The sequence below is a fragment of the Anomaloglossus baeobatrachus genome, chromosome 8, assembly GCF_048569485.1.
Source record: "Anomaloglossus baeobatrachus isolate aAnoBae1 chromosome 8, aAnoBae1.hap1, whole genome shotgun sequence".
Classification (NCBI taxonomy): Eukaryota; Metazoa; Chordata; class Amphibia; order Anura; family Aromobatidae; genus Anomaloglossus; species Anomaloglossus baeobatrachus.
In genome coordinates, this window is record NC_134360.1 from 27,685,649 (window position 1) to 27,702,976 (window position 17,328).

At 49.0% G+C, this 17,328-nt stretch overlaps 1 protein-coding gene across 1 annotated transcript in view; it reads right to left on the bottom strand.

Annotated features, from left to right (window-relative positions):
- SUCLG2 (succinate-CoA ligase GDP-forming subunit beta) overlaps positions 1 to 17,328 on the bottom strand; it is a 271,295-nt gene that overhangs the window by 134,527 nt on the left and 119,440 nt on the right. Inside the window, exon 7 of the mRNA XM_075320699.1 lies at positions 12,906 to 13,002. Within this exon, the coding sequence (XP_075176814.1) occupies positions 12,906 to 13,002 (97 nt within the window). The remainder of the gene's footprint in view (positions 1 to 12,905; positions 13,003 to 17,328) is intronic.

A 17,328-nucleotide genomic window follows, 5' to 3' on the forward strand; every position in this document is an offset into this window, starting at 1 on the left:
TGAAACTGCGACCAATCCTGAACTAAGGCGTCTGCCGCCAGAGCTCTGTGATCTTGAGACCGTGCCATGAACGTCGGGACCTTGTTGTTGTGCCGGGACGCCATTAGGTCGACATCCGGCATGCCCCAGCGGCAACAGATCTCCTGAAACACGTCCGGGTGAAGGGACCATTCCCCTGCATCCATGCCCTGGCGACTGAGAAAGTCTGCTTCCCAGTTGTCTACGCCCGGGATGTGAACTGCGGATATGGTCGAGGCTGTGGCTTCCACCCACAGCAGAATCCGCCGAACTTCCTGGAAGGCTTGCCGACTGCGTGTCCCGCCTTGGTGGTTGATGTATGCCACCGCTGTGGAGTTGTCCGACTGAATTCGGATCTGTTTGCCTTCCAGCCACGGCTGGAACGTTTTTAGGGCAAGATACACTGCCCTTATCTCCAGAACATTGATCTGAAGGGAGGACTCTGTCTGAGTCCAAGTCCCCTGAGCCCTGTGGTGGAGAAAGACCGCTCCCCACCCTGACAGGCTCGCGTCCGTCGTGACCACAGCCCAGGATGGGGGCAGGAAGGATTTCCCCTCCGACAGAGAAGTGGGAAGAAGCCACCACTGAAGGGAAGCTTTGGCTGCCCGATAAAGGGAGACGTTCCTGTCGAGGGACGACGACTTCCTGTCCCATTTGCGGAGAATGTCCCATTGAAGTGGGCGCAGATGAAACTGCGCAAACGGAACTGCCTCCATTGCTGCCACCATCTTCCCTAGGAAGTGCATGAGGCGTCTCAGGGGGTGTGACTGACCATGAAGGAGAGATTGCACCCCTGTTTGTAGTGAACGCTGTTTGCTCAGCGGAAGCTTCACTATCGCTGAGAGAGTATGAAACTCCATGCCAAGATATGTCAGTGATTGGGCCGGTGTCAGATTTGACTTTGGAAAATTGATGATCCACCCGAAACTCTGGAGAGTTTCCAGAGCAATGTTCAGGCTGTGTTGGCATGCCCCTTGAGAGGGTGCCTTGACAAGTAGATCGTCTAAGTAAGGGATCACCGAGTGTCCCTGAGAGTGTAGGATTGCTACCACTGTTGCCATGACCTTGGTGAAGACCCGTGGGGCTGTTGCCAGGCCAAAAGGTAGTGCCACGAACTGAAGGTGTTCGTCCCCTATGGCGAAGCGCAGGAAGCGCTGATGCTCTGGTGCAATCGGTACGTGGAGATAAGCATCTTTGATGTCTATTGATGCCAGGAAATCTCCTTGGGACATTGAGGCGATGACGGAGCGGAGCGATTCCATCCGGAACCGCCTGGTTTTCACATGCTTGTTGAGCAGTTTTAGGTCCAGAACGGGACGGAAGGATCCGTCCTTTTTTGGCACCACAAACAAGTTGGAGTAAAAACCGTGACCCCGTTGCTGAAGAGGAACCGGGATCACCACTCCTTCCTCCTTCAGGGTGCCCACCGCCTGCATAAGAGCCTCGGCTCTGTCGGGGGGTGGCGATGTTCTGAAGAAAAGAGTCGGAGGACGAGAGTTGAACTCTATCCTGTAACCGTGAGATAGAATGTCTCTCACCCATCGGTCTTTTACTTGTGGCAGCCAGGCGTCGCAAAAGCGGGAGAGCCTGCCACCGACCGAGGATGCGGTTTGAGGAGGCCGAAAGTCATGCGGAGGCCGCTTTGGGAGCGGTTCCTCCGGCGGTCTTCTTAGGACGTGACTTAGACCGCCATGCATCGGAGTTCCTCTGATCTTTCTGAGGCCTTTTGGACGAGGAAAATTGAGATCTGCCCGCGGTCCGAAAGGACCGAAACCTCGATTGTACCTTCCGTGGTTGAGGTCTGTTTGGTCTGGACTGGGGTAAGGATGAATCCTTTCCCTTGGATTGTTTAATGATTTCATCCAATCGCTCACCAAACAAGCGGTCGCCAGCCAATGGCAAACCGGTTAAGAACTTTTTGGAAGCAGAGTCTGCCTTCCATTCACGTAGCCACATGGCCCTGCGGAGTACCACCGAGTTGGCGGATGCCACCGCCGTACGGCTCGCGGAGTCCAGGATAGCATTAATGGCGTAGGACGCAAACGCCGACGCCTGATTGGTTAAGGACACCACTTGCGGGGCAGATGTACGTGTTTCTGCATTAATCTGCGCCTGACAAGCTGAGATAGCTTGGAGTGCCCATACGGCAGCGAATGCTGGGGCAAAAGACGCGCCTATAGCCTCATAGATGGATTTCAACCATAGTTCCATCTGCCTGTCAGTGGCATCTTTGAGTGAAGCCCCATCTTCCACTGCAACTATGGATCTAGCCGCCAGTCTGGAGATTGGAGGATCCATGGATAGAGCCCGGGGCCTGAATCACCGGTCTGGACTGCAATGCTTCCAGTATTTTAGCAGACCATTTATCCATAGTCTCAGACAGTTTGTCCGCAAAGGCTGCAAACTCCGTCCCTGTCACCTGGACAGTGGTAGCAGGTGGATCCACCTGGGCCACCAGTCGCAGAGGCTCCGGCTGAGTAAGTGCCACAGGGGCCGAGCATTGCACACAATGAGGGTCAGTGGAACCTGCCGGTAGTACAGCTGTACATGAGGTACAAGTTGCAAAGTACGCCTGTGCTTTGGCACCCTTGCTTTTTGCAGATGACATGTTGTCTCCTCTGAGAACAACCAGGAGGGTATATAGCCAAAAATCAACAGAGCGACCGCACAGTGCAATGTATAGCCTATAAGCCTATATATATATATATACACTTCGGTACTCAGTGGGGCCAGCACCATAGGTGCTGCTTACCGACCGCTCAAAGCAGTTGTGTGGTCACCGGATTCCCTGCCTGGGTCTCCCTGTATTGTCTCTCCTCTCCAGCGTCTGAATCGCTGACAGGAATGGCTGCCGGCGTTCTGTGGGGAGGAGGAGATCGTGGGCGTGCCCAAGAAAAGTGCGGGAATCCAGTGCCCCACTGTACTGAGTGAGGGGGGAGGAGGATACTAATGTATGCTCCAGCCCTCCGCTGACGATCCGTGCAGCGTCCCGCCTCTTCCCTGACTGGCAGGCCTGTGGGCGGGAATAAACGACACTAGGCCGCAGAAGCCGGGGACTAAAGTTATAAGCGCGGCCGGCAATAAGCGCGGCCGCGCGGTAGTCCCCCGGCGCACAAACACACCCAGCAGTGCTGGAAAGTGTCTGGCACAAGGGCTCCATGTCCGGCGCACTAACACACCCAGCCGTGCTGGAAAGTGTCTGGCACAAGCGCTCCATGTCCGGCGCACTAACACACCCAGCAGTGCTGGAAAGTGTCTGGCACAAGCGCTCCATGTCCGGCGCACTAACACACCCAGCCGTGCTGGAAAGTGTCTGGCACAGGCGCTGCATGTCCGGCGCACTAACACACCCAGCCGTGCTGGAAAGTGTCTGGCACAAGCGCTCCATGTTCGGCGTACTAACACACCCAGCAGTGCTGTAATGTGTCTGGCACCAGCGCTCCATGCGCGGTCCCCACGGGGACACAGAGTACCTCATAGTAGCAGGGCCTTGTCCCTGACGATACTCAGCTACTATCCTGCAGATTTCCAGGGGCTGTGGAGGGAGCACGGTCTCATGTGCCTGGAGACCGATCCTGGATCCCACTTCACCCAGAGCCCTAAGGGATGGGGAAGGAAAACAGCATGTGGCTCCTGCCTGTGTACCCGCAATGGGTACCTCAACCTTAACAACACCGCCGACAAAGTGGGGTGAGAAGGGAGCATGCTGGGGGCCCTGTTATGGGCCCTCTTTTCTTCCATCCGACCTGGTCAGCAGCTGCTGCCGACCAAGCTGTGGAGCTATGCGTGGATGTCTGCCTCCTTCGCACAAAGCATAAAAACTGAGGAGCCCGTGAGCACGGGGGGTGTATAGGCAGAAGGGGAGGGGCGTTACACATTTAGTGTAATACTTTGTGTGGCCTCCGGAGGCATAGCTATACACCCAATTGTCTGGGTCTCCCAATGGAGCGACAAAGAAAGAGGCCATATTTTAGGAAAACATTTTAAAAAAAAAACGTAACTGTGAATAAAACAATGTTGCATCTCGGCTCAATATAGGGGAGATTGAAGGGAGTGTCCAGCATTTTTCATTTCCGCATCAGGAGGCGAGAGACACTTCTGACATGGCGTCTTTTGAAATTTATAGGACGGGTGCAGAATATCTGGTAAGCGGCTGACCGACACCACAACCATTGACGTTCACCTCTCGATGCGGAAGTGCAAGAAGATAGGGAGCTCCTTTAAATTTCGGCTGCGACCACAACTAAGGACAGTGATTTTGCTGCGAAGAAAATGGAGGATATAATTCTTCAGTGCCAATCGACTATCAAATCTGGTCAGAGATTATAGACCTCCTTTAAAATGTGAAGAGGAGACCTTAGCAGGTGGTCCAGCTTAAAAAGCTCCGAAGGGAAAAGCCCACAGTCCTAGCAGCCTAACTGGGACCAAGGCCCTTTCCGGCAGGACGAACCCCTGCTGGGAGTCTGAGCTGCTTAACTGCTTCAAAAGAAACCCCACCAGATGAATGGGAGCTGAAATTTCATAAGAAGTGATGGAGTTATCGTATGTACTAGCCGGTTAGATTTTCGAGATCTCGTAAACAGAACAAATGACCTCCTGGGTCTTAATCCGTTCTAGCACCGCAGGGTGGGGAAGTAGGTAGAACAGCTAGTAGAAACCACGTAGCGAAGACATGATTTGGTTTCCAAGGATGAAGGGGGCCTGGCCTGATCCGATGGCGCCAAAACCCCCTCCTTATATCCTTCTGTGGAGAAATTATGATCTATCATAAATTTCGGAGTTTTAGCTGTCAGACCCAAGGGGAAAGGAAACTAGGACCATCCTGGAGTTGAAAAAGTGAGTGACGACCAAGTGGTTAATTGCTCATGCGAGGCAGTGACCTAGCGTTCTCTTCTTAGGGAGGTCACACCGTTGTATTGTGTTGGAAGAAAAAGGAAACAGCTGACACCACACACCTTCCATATGGTTGTGCACCACCGCTGGTACCACACACCTCCCATTTGGCTGTGCACCACCACTGGTACTATACACCTCCCATGTGGCTGTGCACCACCGCTGGTACTACACACCTCCCATGTGGCTGTGCACCACTGCTGGTACCACACACCTCCCATATGGCTGTGCACCACTGCTGGTACTACACACCTCCCATGTTGCTGTGCACCACCGCTGGTACCACACACCTTCCATATGGCTGTGCACCACCGCTGGTACTATACACCTTCCATGTGGCTGTGCACCACCACTGGTACTATACACCTCCCATGTTGCTGTGCACCACTGCTGGTACTACACACCTCCCAAGTGGCTGTGCACCACTGCTGGTACTACACACCTCCCATGTTGCTGTGCACCACCGCTGGTACCACAGACCTCCCATGTGGCTGTGCACCACCACTGGTACTATACACCTCCCATGTGGCTGTGCACCACCACTGGTACTACACACCTCCCAAGTGGCTGTGCACCACTGCTGGTACTACACACCTCCCATGTTGCTGTGCACCACCGTTGGTACCACAGACCTCCCATGTGGCTGTGCACCACTGCTGGTACCACACACCTCCCATATGGCTGTGCACTACTGCTGGTACTACACACCTCCCATGTTGCTGTGCACCACCGCTGGTACCACACACCTTCCATATGGCTGTGCACCCCCATATGGATGTGCACCACCAAGGCCTAACATCTAACTGGTATCTATGTATCATCTGCTTATACTTATTGTTCTACCACCTGTATTTTCTTATCTGACCATCAGATACGTATACCCACTGAGTATATAGTGTTTTGACTAGTGTGCCCTTAAGGTAATTAAATATCCAATTTAACCCTAAGTTCCTCTTTTATCTCAATCCACAAATCCACGAGTCCAGTTTAATGTCACGTGCTGGTTTCTAACCATATATAATCCCGGTAACGGACCTGGCTAATATCTGGTGGCAGTCCTACCGGGCTGCCAGGGCTCTGTTTCACTGGGGCAAGTGAAAGGGGTCTCTCAGCCTTTCAGGGTTGGCCCCGCCGGCGGTCGCGTGGGCCATCCTCTCTCACCCGCCGTGCCTGTGTAAAACTGTGGCAAGCTGACATTACGTATTCCCCGGGGTGCGGAACGTCATAATTGTGAAAGTGGGGAGACCGTACCGTGTGACCCCAATGTATTAGTAATGTCCGGTGATGGAGAATTAATGCAGTGGTGATCGGGGATTAAAGGGCCCCATCGGGGATTAAAGTTCTGAGTTCTGCTGGATGTGATAACTAGTTTTCACCGGACGTCTTTAAATAATAGGGTTAAACGCATAAGACATTTATCCGTAATGATGGTGGCGGCAGAAAGACAAAAAGGCAACAATATCATTTCTTTAGCATTTAACGGGTCTAACAGGGCAATTTACCGCTGACCAGACAGAGCCGGAGACTCCTGCCTTGTGCAATGCGCCTTTCAGTTATGAGAGAGTAATGCCGTCAGGATTTTTAATCTCCAGAACAAGGCCATTTTCTCCTTAGCATGCTGCCAATTCACCTGGCATTGATTAAGTGGCACCGGCCCGTGCAGACAGAATGATTACTACAGTTTGCACAAAAATTGATTTCAAAAACTTTGCAAAGAAAGAAAAAGAGGAGATAAAAAAAAAAAGGAAAAAATAAATAAATAAATTAAAATAAAAAAAAAGTGTTGACAAGTGTTCCAGATTGATCCGGGGAGTTGAAAATATGGATCTTCTGTGCATTAAAAACTACACATGATGCATCAAGGCTGTGCCGAGCGCTAACCTGACATCATCTGCAGTATAAATCGCAGCTGAATGAGCCTCGTCTATCTCGTTACCCATTCACATGAATAAATTGCTTTTTAACGATAAACAGCTCGGAGCATTACGGCTGAACACCGCATTTTCAACAACTTTTTGCTTTGAAGGGAAAGTGTAACATTTTATCATTACGGGATTGTCAATAACTAGTGATGAGCGGACTCCGAGTGGAATTCTTGATCTGATTTTTAAAATCTGGTTCTGGATAAGTCTATGGAGACCAGAATCTGGAGATTAAAAATGTTGGTTGAAGTGATAGGGGGATAAGAGCAAGCATGTTGTACTTACCGTGGGAAAAGCTCCGGAACTGTGACATCTAAAAGATGCGATAATTCCAGGCAGCTGCAGGCTGCTATTTTTAGGCTGGGGGGCGGCCAAGTAAGCATGAGTCTCCCCAGCCTGAAAATACCAGCTCCCAGCTGTTGGGCTTTATTATTGCTGAGTATCAAAATTTAGGGAAAACTGTCCAACATTACGGCTGAACACCAAATTTTCAACAACTTTTTGCTTTAAAGGGAAAGGGTAACATTTTATCATTACGGGATTGTCAATAACTAGTGATGACGGCTGTGGAGTCGTGGAGTCGGAGTCGGAGTCGGAGCTCATTTTGGTGGAGTCGGAGTCGGAGTCGGTATAAAATGCACCGACTCCGACTCCTAAAATATAGAATAAATTGGGGACAGGAGTGCAATGCAGAATGTGCTGAATATTTTACTAAATAATAACATTTAGTATAATGCTTATATTTAAGTGAAAAATTTATTGTAGTACAATGTGAACATCAGACATTTAATTGTTTTTATGATACAATAATCAAGATATTTGGATAGAACATAAAATATTTATTGGAATACAACTTTAGAACACAAAAAACTAATAAATTGTAAATATGTAATATATATATCTATATATATATAATTGCCTTATTCTGTCTGTCTGTCTGTCATGCTCCAAAATTGTGTCACCGTGACATGTCCTTACGGTGACACAAAGCTGATTGGCCGCTGGGTTCACCATGGCCCCGCCCCCCCACACGGATTGGCCTCTCGCCCCGGCTCTCTGCAGGCCCCGCCCCCCTCACGCAATGCACGCTCGCTCTGGCCCAACTGACACGGGGCTCCGATTCCCAGGTGAGTACACACACATCACATCAGATCACACTCACTCTCACACACACCTCACACATCACATCCACACACTCACAACATGCTGGGATATCACTTGCTTCTACACCGGCTCCGTCAGGATCCCGGCAGCGCCAGACATAACCTTGCGATGCTGGGATCTTGACGGAGGCCGTGAAAGCTGGTAACCATTATAAACATCGGGTAACTAAGGTCCCTTAGTTACCCGATGTGTATCATAGTTACCAGTGTACACCGGCTCACACTCACACACACATCACACACACATCACATCGCATCCACACATCAAGGTCCTGCAGCGGCGGAAAATACAGACACATAACAGCACACACATAACAGCACACACACACACAAATCAGATCACACTCACACACACACATCACATCGCATCCACATACTCACAACATCCTGGGATATCGCTTGCTTCTCGGCAGCGATACTGTGCTGTTGTGAGCTTCCAGGACCTGACGGAGGATCACATGGCCAGAAGCATGTGATATCCCCGGATGTTGTGAGTATCAGCGCGTATGTGCGATATCGTCAGTGTCTGTGTGTGTGAGTGTATGCGATCGGGTGTGTGTGAGTGGATGCGATCGGGTGGGTGTGAGTGTATGCGATCGGGTGTGTGTGAGTGTATGCGATCGGGTGTGTGTGAGTGTATGCGATCGGGTGTGTGTGAGTGGATGCGATCGGTTGTGTGTGAGTGGATGCGATCGGTTGTGTGGGTGAGTGGATGCGATCGGGTGTGTGTGAGTGGATGCGATCGGGTGGGTGTGTGAGTGGATGCGATCGGGTGTGGGTGAGTGTCGGCAGAGGAGCACGGCGTGCTGGAGGAGGCTGGGAGCAGAGAGGCTGATCTTGGGGAAGGCTGGGAGGGGGAGGCTGATGCTGAGGGAGGCTGGAAGGAGAGAGGCTGAGCAAACGTGCTCCATCCGCCATACTGCGCACTCCCCATCGTGCTGCATCCCCCATGCTGCGCACTCCCAAACGTGCTCCATCCGCCATGCTGCGCACTCCCCATCGTGCTCTATCCGCCATGCTGCACACTCCCAAAAGTGCTCCATCCGCCATGCTGCGCACTCCCAAACGTGCTCCATCCGCCATGCTGCGCACCCCCATCATGCTCCATCCGCCATGCTGCGCACTCCCAAACGTGCTCCATCCGCCATGCTGCGCACTCCCAAACGTGCTCCATCCGCCATGCTGCGCACTCCCAAAAGTGCTCCATCCGCCATGCTGCGCACTCCCAAACGTGCTCCATCCGCCATGCTGCGCACTCCCAAACGTGCTCCATCCGCCATGCTGCGCACTCCCAAACGTGCTCCATCCGCCATACTGCGCACTCCCAAACGTGATCCATCCGCCATACTGCGCACTCCCCATCGTGCACCATCCGGCATGCTGCGCACTCCCAAGCGGATGGAGCATGATGGGGGGTGCGCAGCATGGCGGATGGAGCATGTTTGGGAGTGCGCAGCATGACGGATGGAGCACGTTTGGGAGTGCGCAGCATGACGGATGGAGCACGTTTGGGAGTGCGCAGCATGCCGGATGGTGCACGATGGGGAGTGCGCAGTATGGCGGATGGAGCACGTTTGGGAGTGCGCAGTATGGCGGATGGAGCATGTTTGGGAGTGCGCAGCATGGCGGATGGAGCACGTTTGGGAGTGCGCAGCATGGCGGATGGACCACGTTTGGGAGTGTGCAGCATGGCGGATGGAGCACGTTTGGGAGTGCGCAGCATGGCGGATGGAGCACGTTTGGGAGTGCGCAGCATGGCGGATGGAGCACGTTTGGGAGTGCGCAGCATGGCGGATGGAGCACGTTTGGGAGTGCGCAGCATGCCGGATGGTGCACGATGGGGAGTGCGCAGTATGGCGGATGGAGCACGTTTGGGAGTGCGCAGCATGGCGGATGGAGCACGTTTGGGAGTGCGCAGCATGGCGGATGGACCACGTTTGGGAGTGCGCAGCATGGCGGATGGAGCACGTTTGGGAGTGCGCAGCATGGCGGATGGAGCACGTTTGGGAGTGCGCAGCATGGCGGGTGGAGCACGTTTGGGAGTGCGCAGCATGGCGGATGGAGCATGATAGGGGGTGCGCAGCATGGCGGATGGAGTACGTTTGGGAGTGCGCAGCATGGCGGATGGAGCACGTTTGGGAGTGTGCAGCATGGCGGATAGAGCACGATGGGGAGTGCGCAGCATGGCGGATGGAGCACGTTTGGGAGTGCGCAGCATGGGGGATGCAGCACGATGGGGAGTGCGCAGTATGGCGGATGGAGCACGTTTGGGAGTGCGCAGCATGGCGGATGGACCACGTTTGGGAGTGCGCAGCATGGCGGATGGAGCACGTTTGGGAGTGCGCAGCATGGGGAATGCAGCACGATGGGGGGTGCGCAGCATGGGGGATGGAGCACGATGAGAGGTGCACACCTCCCCCCAACACACACACACACACGCGCACTGCACAACACACACACTAGGAATCACAAACAACGCCCTACACAGACACTCACACACACAGACAACGCTGCACACACAAATATACGCACATACCGCACAACACACATTGCTCAAAACATACCTCCCCCCAAAACACACCACACACACACAAACCGCACAACACACACACACACACAACGCTACAGACACACAGCGCTCCACAAACAACGCAACACACATACAACACCGCTCTCACCCCCCGCGACACTCAGAACATGTACAGCGCCCTACACAAACACTTGGTAACTACACACAACAACATCTATATATATATATATATATATATATATATATATATATATATATAAAAAACAAAAATCATACATGAACTACACAATACGTAAATTCTAGAATACCCGATGCGTAGAATCGGGCCACCTTCTAGTATATATATATATATATATATACAGTGTATATACACACACAAGATATATATGTAATCTACTGTATATTACATAGTGTATTACATATTTACAATTTATTACAGTTTTTTGTGTTCTAAAGTTGTATTCCAATAAATATATTTTATGTTCTATCCAAATATCTTGATTATTGTATCATAAAAATTATTAAATGTCTGATGTTCACATACACATATTCATGTACTACAATAAATTTTTCACCTAACTATAAGCAATATATGTAGGAGTCGGAGTCGGAGCCGGAGTCGGAGTCGGAGCAAGAGAATTTGAGGAGTCGGAGTCGAAGGTTTGGCTTACCGACTCCACAGCCCTGGTGATGAGCAGACTCCGAGTGGAATTCTTGATCCGATTTTTAAAAATCTGGTTCCGGATAAGTCTATGGAGACCAGAATATGGCGATTAAAAATGTTGGTAGAAGGGATAGGGGGATACTATACTTACCGAGGGAAACGTTTCGGGACTGTGACATCTAATGGATGCGACAATTCCAGGCAGCTGCAGGCTGCTATTTTTAGGCTGGGTGGCGGCCAAGTAAGCATGGATCTCCCCAGCCTGAAAATCCCAGCCCCCAGCTATCGGGCTTTATCATTGCTGGGTATCAAAATTTAGGGAAAACTGCACAACTTTTTCTTTTTTTTATAATTATTTAAATAAATAAAATAATAATAATATTATTATTTAAAAAAAAAAAAAAAAAAGGGCGAATACAGTTCCTCTTATTTTGATACACAGATGAGATAAGCACACGGCTGGGGGCTGCAGCCGTATGCTTTATCTGTGCTGGGTAACATAATATGGGGGGACTCTACGCCAAATTATTTATATATTTATTTTATACCACGATACTGACCCGCAGAAAGCGCCTGAGATTGGTTGCAGGCAGACGCTGTCACACATGCTGGGGAGGCATGTTTGACTGCAACCAATCACAGACCCCAGGATGGCCGGTGGACGGGAAAGCAGTGAATATTAGTGAGAAATAATGAGCGGCCCAGAAAGTGAAGGACAGGTAGTGGGAGCAGTGTACAGCCGCGATGGAGCCTCAGTAAGATGAAGCGCTTGCTTCATTTTTCTTTTTTTTTCTTATTCTCCCGACTGCCGGATCTGGATCAAACACCCAGAATCTTGGGACAGAGTCCAACACTCGGGTACCTTTGAAACTGCGAAGATCTGGACTTTTACAGTCCAGGTCCTCCCATCACTATCAATAACGTCTTCTCCATTTATTGTTCGGTGCAGCTGATGGGTTGGCGAAATGTTGCAGGCGGCAATTTTATTCATTCTCAAGGACAAATGGATTTTTAATTTTAATGTTCTCTGGCTATGTTACCGGCCTCCGCTGCAGTCAAGTAGTGATGGTTGAGGAGGTGCAGTGCTTACAATCTTTAATAGAGCTTGTAAGCGCTTATCTAAATATAGCCAAATTGCTGGAGCGGATTCCTCCGATGCTGCGCCTATCTCTTTCAGCATCGGAGAGCGCACAGATCAGACCAGTGGTGCAACTATAAAAAAAAGAAGCGGGTCGGCAGGTAAGCGATGCACTCCTGAAGACGAAAAATAAAGAGGAAAATCACGGACACTCCAGCTATATCGGATCAGAGCTGCACCAAAAAAAAAAAAAAAAAAAAAAAAAAAAGGCCACTACGCAGCATATAGAGCAACATTATTTCTGCAACGCACGTATCCGGCGGCTCCAGGAGCCAAAAACAGCTGATCAGAAGGAGGAGGGAGTCGATATATGACTCCTGAAAAGAGGAAAAAACAAGAGCAAAAAATAAAAAATTGCCTGGTTGTTAATGGGTGAATGAGTCTGTAAGAAGCCCTTGGCTCTCATATGGACTATGGATTTCTATGAGTGCCCATGGGCCCGGAAAAAAAAACACGGATCAGCTCTCAAAAACATGTTGACCTTTTTTTTTTTCTACTGGTAAAGTGTTGAGGAACACAATGGCGAAAAAAAAAACAACAAAAAAAACAAAAAATGATGTTAGATTTTTTTTTTTACCTTGTCCTTCCGGAGTTTCGCCAAAGGGATTCACTTCTACCTGGGTGGCATCGACTTTCAGGAAAAGCTGGTAAAGTCTCTTAATCTGATCCGCGGCCTGCAATGCAACAAACACAACACAATGACGATTAGGAGAGCGATTATCCGTCCGCACCGCTCCGTGTCCCTTGCTGGTTTTCTCACTTTTTCAACCGTTGCGGGACACCATGACTGTTGCAGCCAATCAACGGCCACCGATTAGCTGCAGCAACAACGTTCTGACCGAGGAAATTGCCTCTTCCATCACCGCTGCTGCTAATCTTTGGCCCCGTGAATCAAAGTAGGTGGCAAGTTGCCGAGTCTGAGAATAAGGTCTGTTCCAAGACATAATTAGACCGGTACCAAAGTTGGGGGCTGCAGGGGATGTTTTTCGACAGGGCAGATATAGACTCCGCCACCCGACCTGAGGTTTGGACGATGCTACAATGAGGCATATCTGGTGTCTTTTGATCACCGCGTAACTCTCGGAGAAGGACGTGGAAATTGTGAGGTTGCACAAGGTACTTTCTCCATTTTTCTCCCCTTTGTTCTATGGAATAATCCACAGTTATCATTTATTTTCTTCTTGTGTCTGATAAAACGAAAAGAAATGTTGCAGAAAAGAAGGAACTGTTTTCCACTCCTCCTGGAACTTGTATAATAAAACTTAATGGCGTTTTATATAACGGTGGAGGGAGTTGCTTTAGATGCCGGGCTAAAAAGCCATTTAGCAGTCATAACAAGAGGTTCGGTCTACGGCTGACGCTAAAGGGGGTTGTAAACGGGAAAGTAATAAAGACGCTAGGTTAGGATGCGGCGCGCTGCCAGCATTTACACAATGTACACTTTTTTGTATCCTTGTAAATATAATTTTCAGAGAAAATTGGACGCTCGGGTCCTGTCAATCAAAATCGGCTGCTTATTGAGCTGCAAAGTAATTGCAAGACGTCTACTGGTTCTGGCTTGTTCCAAAGCACAGGAGTGCGGGAGAGGTTCCAAAGTCTTGTGTGTGTAATATATTATATATACAGTGCCTACAAGTAGTATTCAACCCCCTGCAGATTTAGCAGGTTTACACATTCGGAATTAGCTTGGCATTGTGACATTTGGACTGTAGATCAGCTGGAAGTGTGAAATGCAGCAAAAAAGAATGTTATTCTTTTTTTTTTTTCTTTTTTAAATTGTGAAAAGTTTATTCAGAGGGTCATTTATTATTCAACCCCTCAAACCACCAGAATTCTGTTTGGTTCCCCTAAAGTATTAAGAAGTATTTCAGGCACAAAGAACAATGAGCTTCACATGTTTGGATTAATTATCTCTTTTTCCAGCCTTTTCTGACTAATTAAGACCCTCCACCAAACTTGTGAACAGCACTCATACTTTGTCAACATGGGAAAGACAAAGGAGCATTCCAAGGCCATCAGAGACAAGATCGTGGAGGGTCACAAGGCTGGAGGGGTACAAAACCCTTTCCAAGGAGTTGGGCCTACCTGTCTCCACTGTTGGGAGCATCATCCGGAAGTGGAAGGCTTATGGAACTACTGTTAGCCTTCCACGGCCTGGACAGCCTTTGAAAAAGTTTCCACCCGTGCCGAGGCCAGGCTTGTCCGAAGAGTCAAGGCTAACCCAAGGACAACAAGGAAGGAGCTCCGGGAAAATCTCATGGCAGTGGGGACATTGGTTTCAGTCAATACCATAAGTAACGTACTCCACCGCAATGGTCTCCGTACCAGACGAGCCCGTAAGGTACCTTTACTTTCAAAGCGTCATGTCAAGGCTCGTCTACAGTTTGCTCATGATCACTTGGAGGACTCTGAGACAGACTGGTTCTAGGTTCTCTGGTCTGATGAGACCAAGATCGAGATCTTTGGTGCCAACCACACACGTGACGTTTGGAGACTGGATGGCACTGCATACGACCCCAAGAATACCATCCCTACAGTCAAGCATGGTGGTGGCAGCATCATGCTGTGGGGCTGTTTCTCAGCCAAGGGGCCTGGCCATCTGGTCCGCATCCATGGGAAGATAGATAGCACGGCCTACCTGGAGATTTTGGCCAAGAACCTCCGCTCCTCCATCAAGGATCTTAAGATGGGTCATCATTTCATCTTCCAACAAGACAACGACCCAAAGCACACAGCCAAGAAAACCAAGGCCTGGTTCAAGAGGGAAAAAAATCAAGGTGTTGCAGTGGCCTAGTCAGTCTCCTGACCTTAACCCAATTGAAAACTTGTGGAAGGAGCTCAAGATTAAAGTCCACATGAGACACCCAAAGAACCTAGATAACTTGGAGAAGATCTGCATGGAGGAGTGGGCCAAGATAACTCCAGAGCCTGTGCCGGCCTGATCAGGTCTTATAAAAGACGATTATTAGCAGTAATTGCAAACAAGGGTTATTCCACAAAATATTACACCTAGGGGTTGAATAATAATTGACCCACACTTTTATGTTGAAAATTTATTAAAATTTAACTGAGCAACATAACTTGTTGGTTTGTAAGATTTATGCATCTGTTAATAAATCCTGCCCTTGTTTGAAGTTTGCAGGCTCTAACTTATTTGCATCTTATCAAACCTGCTAAATCTGCAGGGGGTTGAATACTACTTGTAGGCACTGTACTAGCTGTAGTACCCGGGCGTTGACCGGGATAGTAACTGTCTGTTTGTCTGTCTCTGATGTCTGCATCACTTTCTCTGTCTGTCAGTCTCTGTCAGTCTCTGTCCCCGTCTGTCTCTTTCCCATATATATATATATATATATATATATATATATATATATATTATATATATATATATATATATATATATATATATATAATGTGCATGTAATAATATATGTAATACACACACACACACACACACACACACACACACACACACACACACACATACATATACGCATACATATACATATACATACACTGTGTTCCAAATTATCATGCAAAAAGAGTTTAGGAGTGATAAGGTCAGAAATTTTTTGTTTGTCATTTAATCTCATTGCTGGTGATGTGTGTCCGGGCTCTTGATATCACTTTATATAATTGCTGGTGATGTGTGTCCGGGCTCTTGATATCACTTTATATCATTGCTGGTGATGTGTGTCCGGGCTCTTGATATCACTTTATATCATTGCTAGTGATGATGTCAGGGATCTTTATATCACTTTATATCATTGCTGGTGATGTGTGTCCGGGCTCTTGATATCACTTTATATCATTGCTGGTGATGTGTGTCCGGGCTCTTGATATCACTTTATATCATTGCTGGTGATGTGTGTCCGGGCTCTTGATATCACTTTATATCATTGATGGTGATGTGTGTCAGGGCTCTTTATATCACTGAAAGCAATTGCAGATACCTGTGCACATTAGTTTGGCATTAGGTGTGTCCAAACAAAGGCAAGACTACTTAAGAAGGCTGTTCCACATTATTAAGCAGCCTACATTTTTTTGCCAAAATGGGAAAGAAAAAGGATGTGTCGGCTGCTGAGAAGCAACAAATTGTGGGGTATTTAGGTCAAGGCATGACTACAATCAACATTGCCAAGACACTTCATCGTGATCATCGCACAATCAAGAAGTATGTAGCTGATTCCCAGCACACGCGTGTGCGTGCTGATAAGGAGAAATTGAGGACTCTTTCCAACAGGCAATTGCGTCAGGTTAAAAGAGCAGCAGCTATAATGCCTGGTCATAGCAGCAGACACGTTTTTGAAGCTGCTGGTGCCTCCAACGTCCCCCGAACAACAAGATGCAGGGTCCTTCAGAGGTTTGCAGCTGTGCGTAAGCCATCCTGTCCACCACCTCTATCCACTGCACACAAGCAGAAACGGCTCCAGTGGGCCAAACAATACATGAAGACTGACTTCCAAACTGTTTTGTTCACTGATGAGTGCCGTGCAACACTCGATGGTCCAGATGAATGGAGTAGAGGATGGCTGGTTGATGGACACCCCATGAAAACACGCCTAAGGCGCCAGCAAGGAGGAGGTGGAGTAATGTTTTGGGCTGGAATCATGGGGAGAGAGATTGTCGGCCCCTTTAAGATCCCTGAAGGGGTAAAGATGAACTCCATAATCTATGTGGAGTTTCTAAAACAGCACTTCCTGCCATGGTTCAGGAGGAAGAACCGTGCATTCCGCAGCAAGATCATTTTCATGCATGATAATGCACTGTCTCATGCTGCAAATAACACATCTGCATCTCTGGCTGCTATGGGCATAAAAGAGGACAAACTTATTGTGTGGCCACCATCTTCCCCTGACCTCAAGCCCATTGAGAACCTCTGGAGCATCATCAAAAAATAATGGCGGGAGGCAGTTCACATCTAAGCCACAGCTCTGGGAGGGTATTCTGTCCACATGCAAAATAATTGAAGCACAAACCATCCAAAAACTGACAAATTC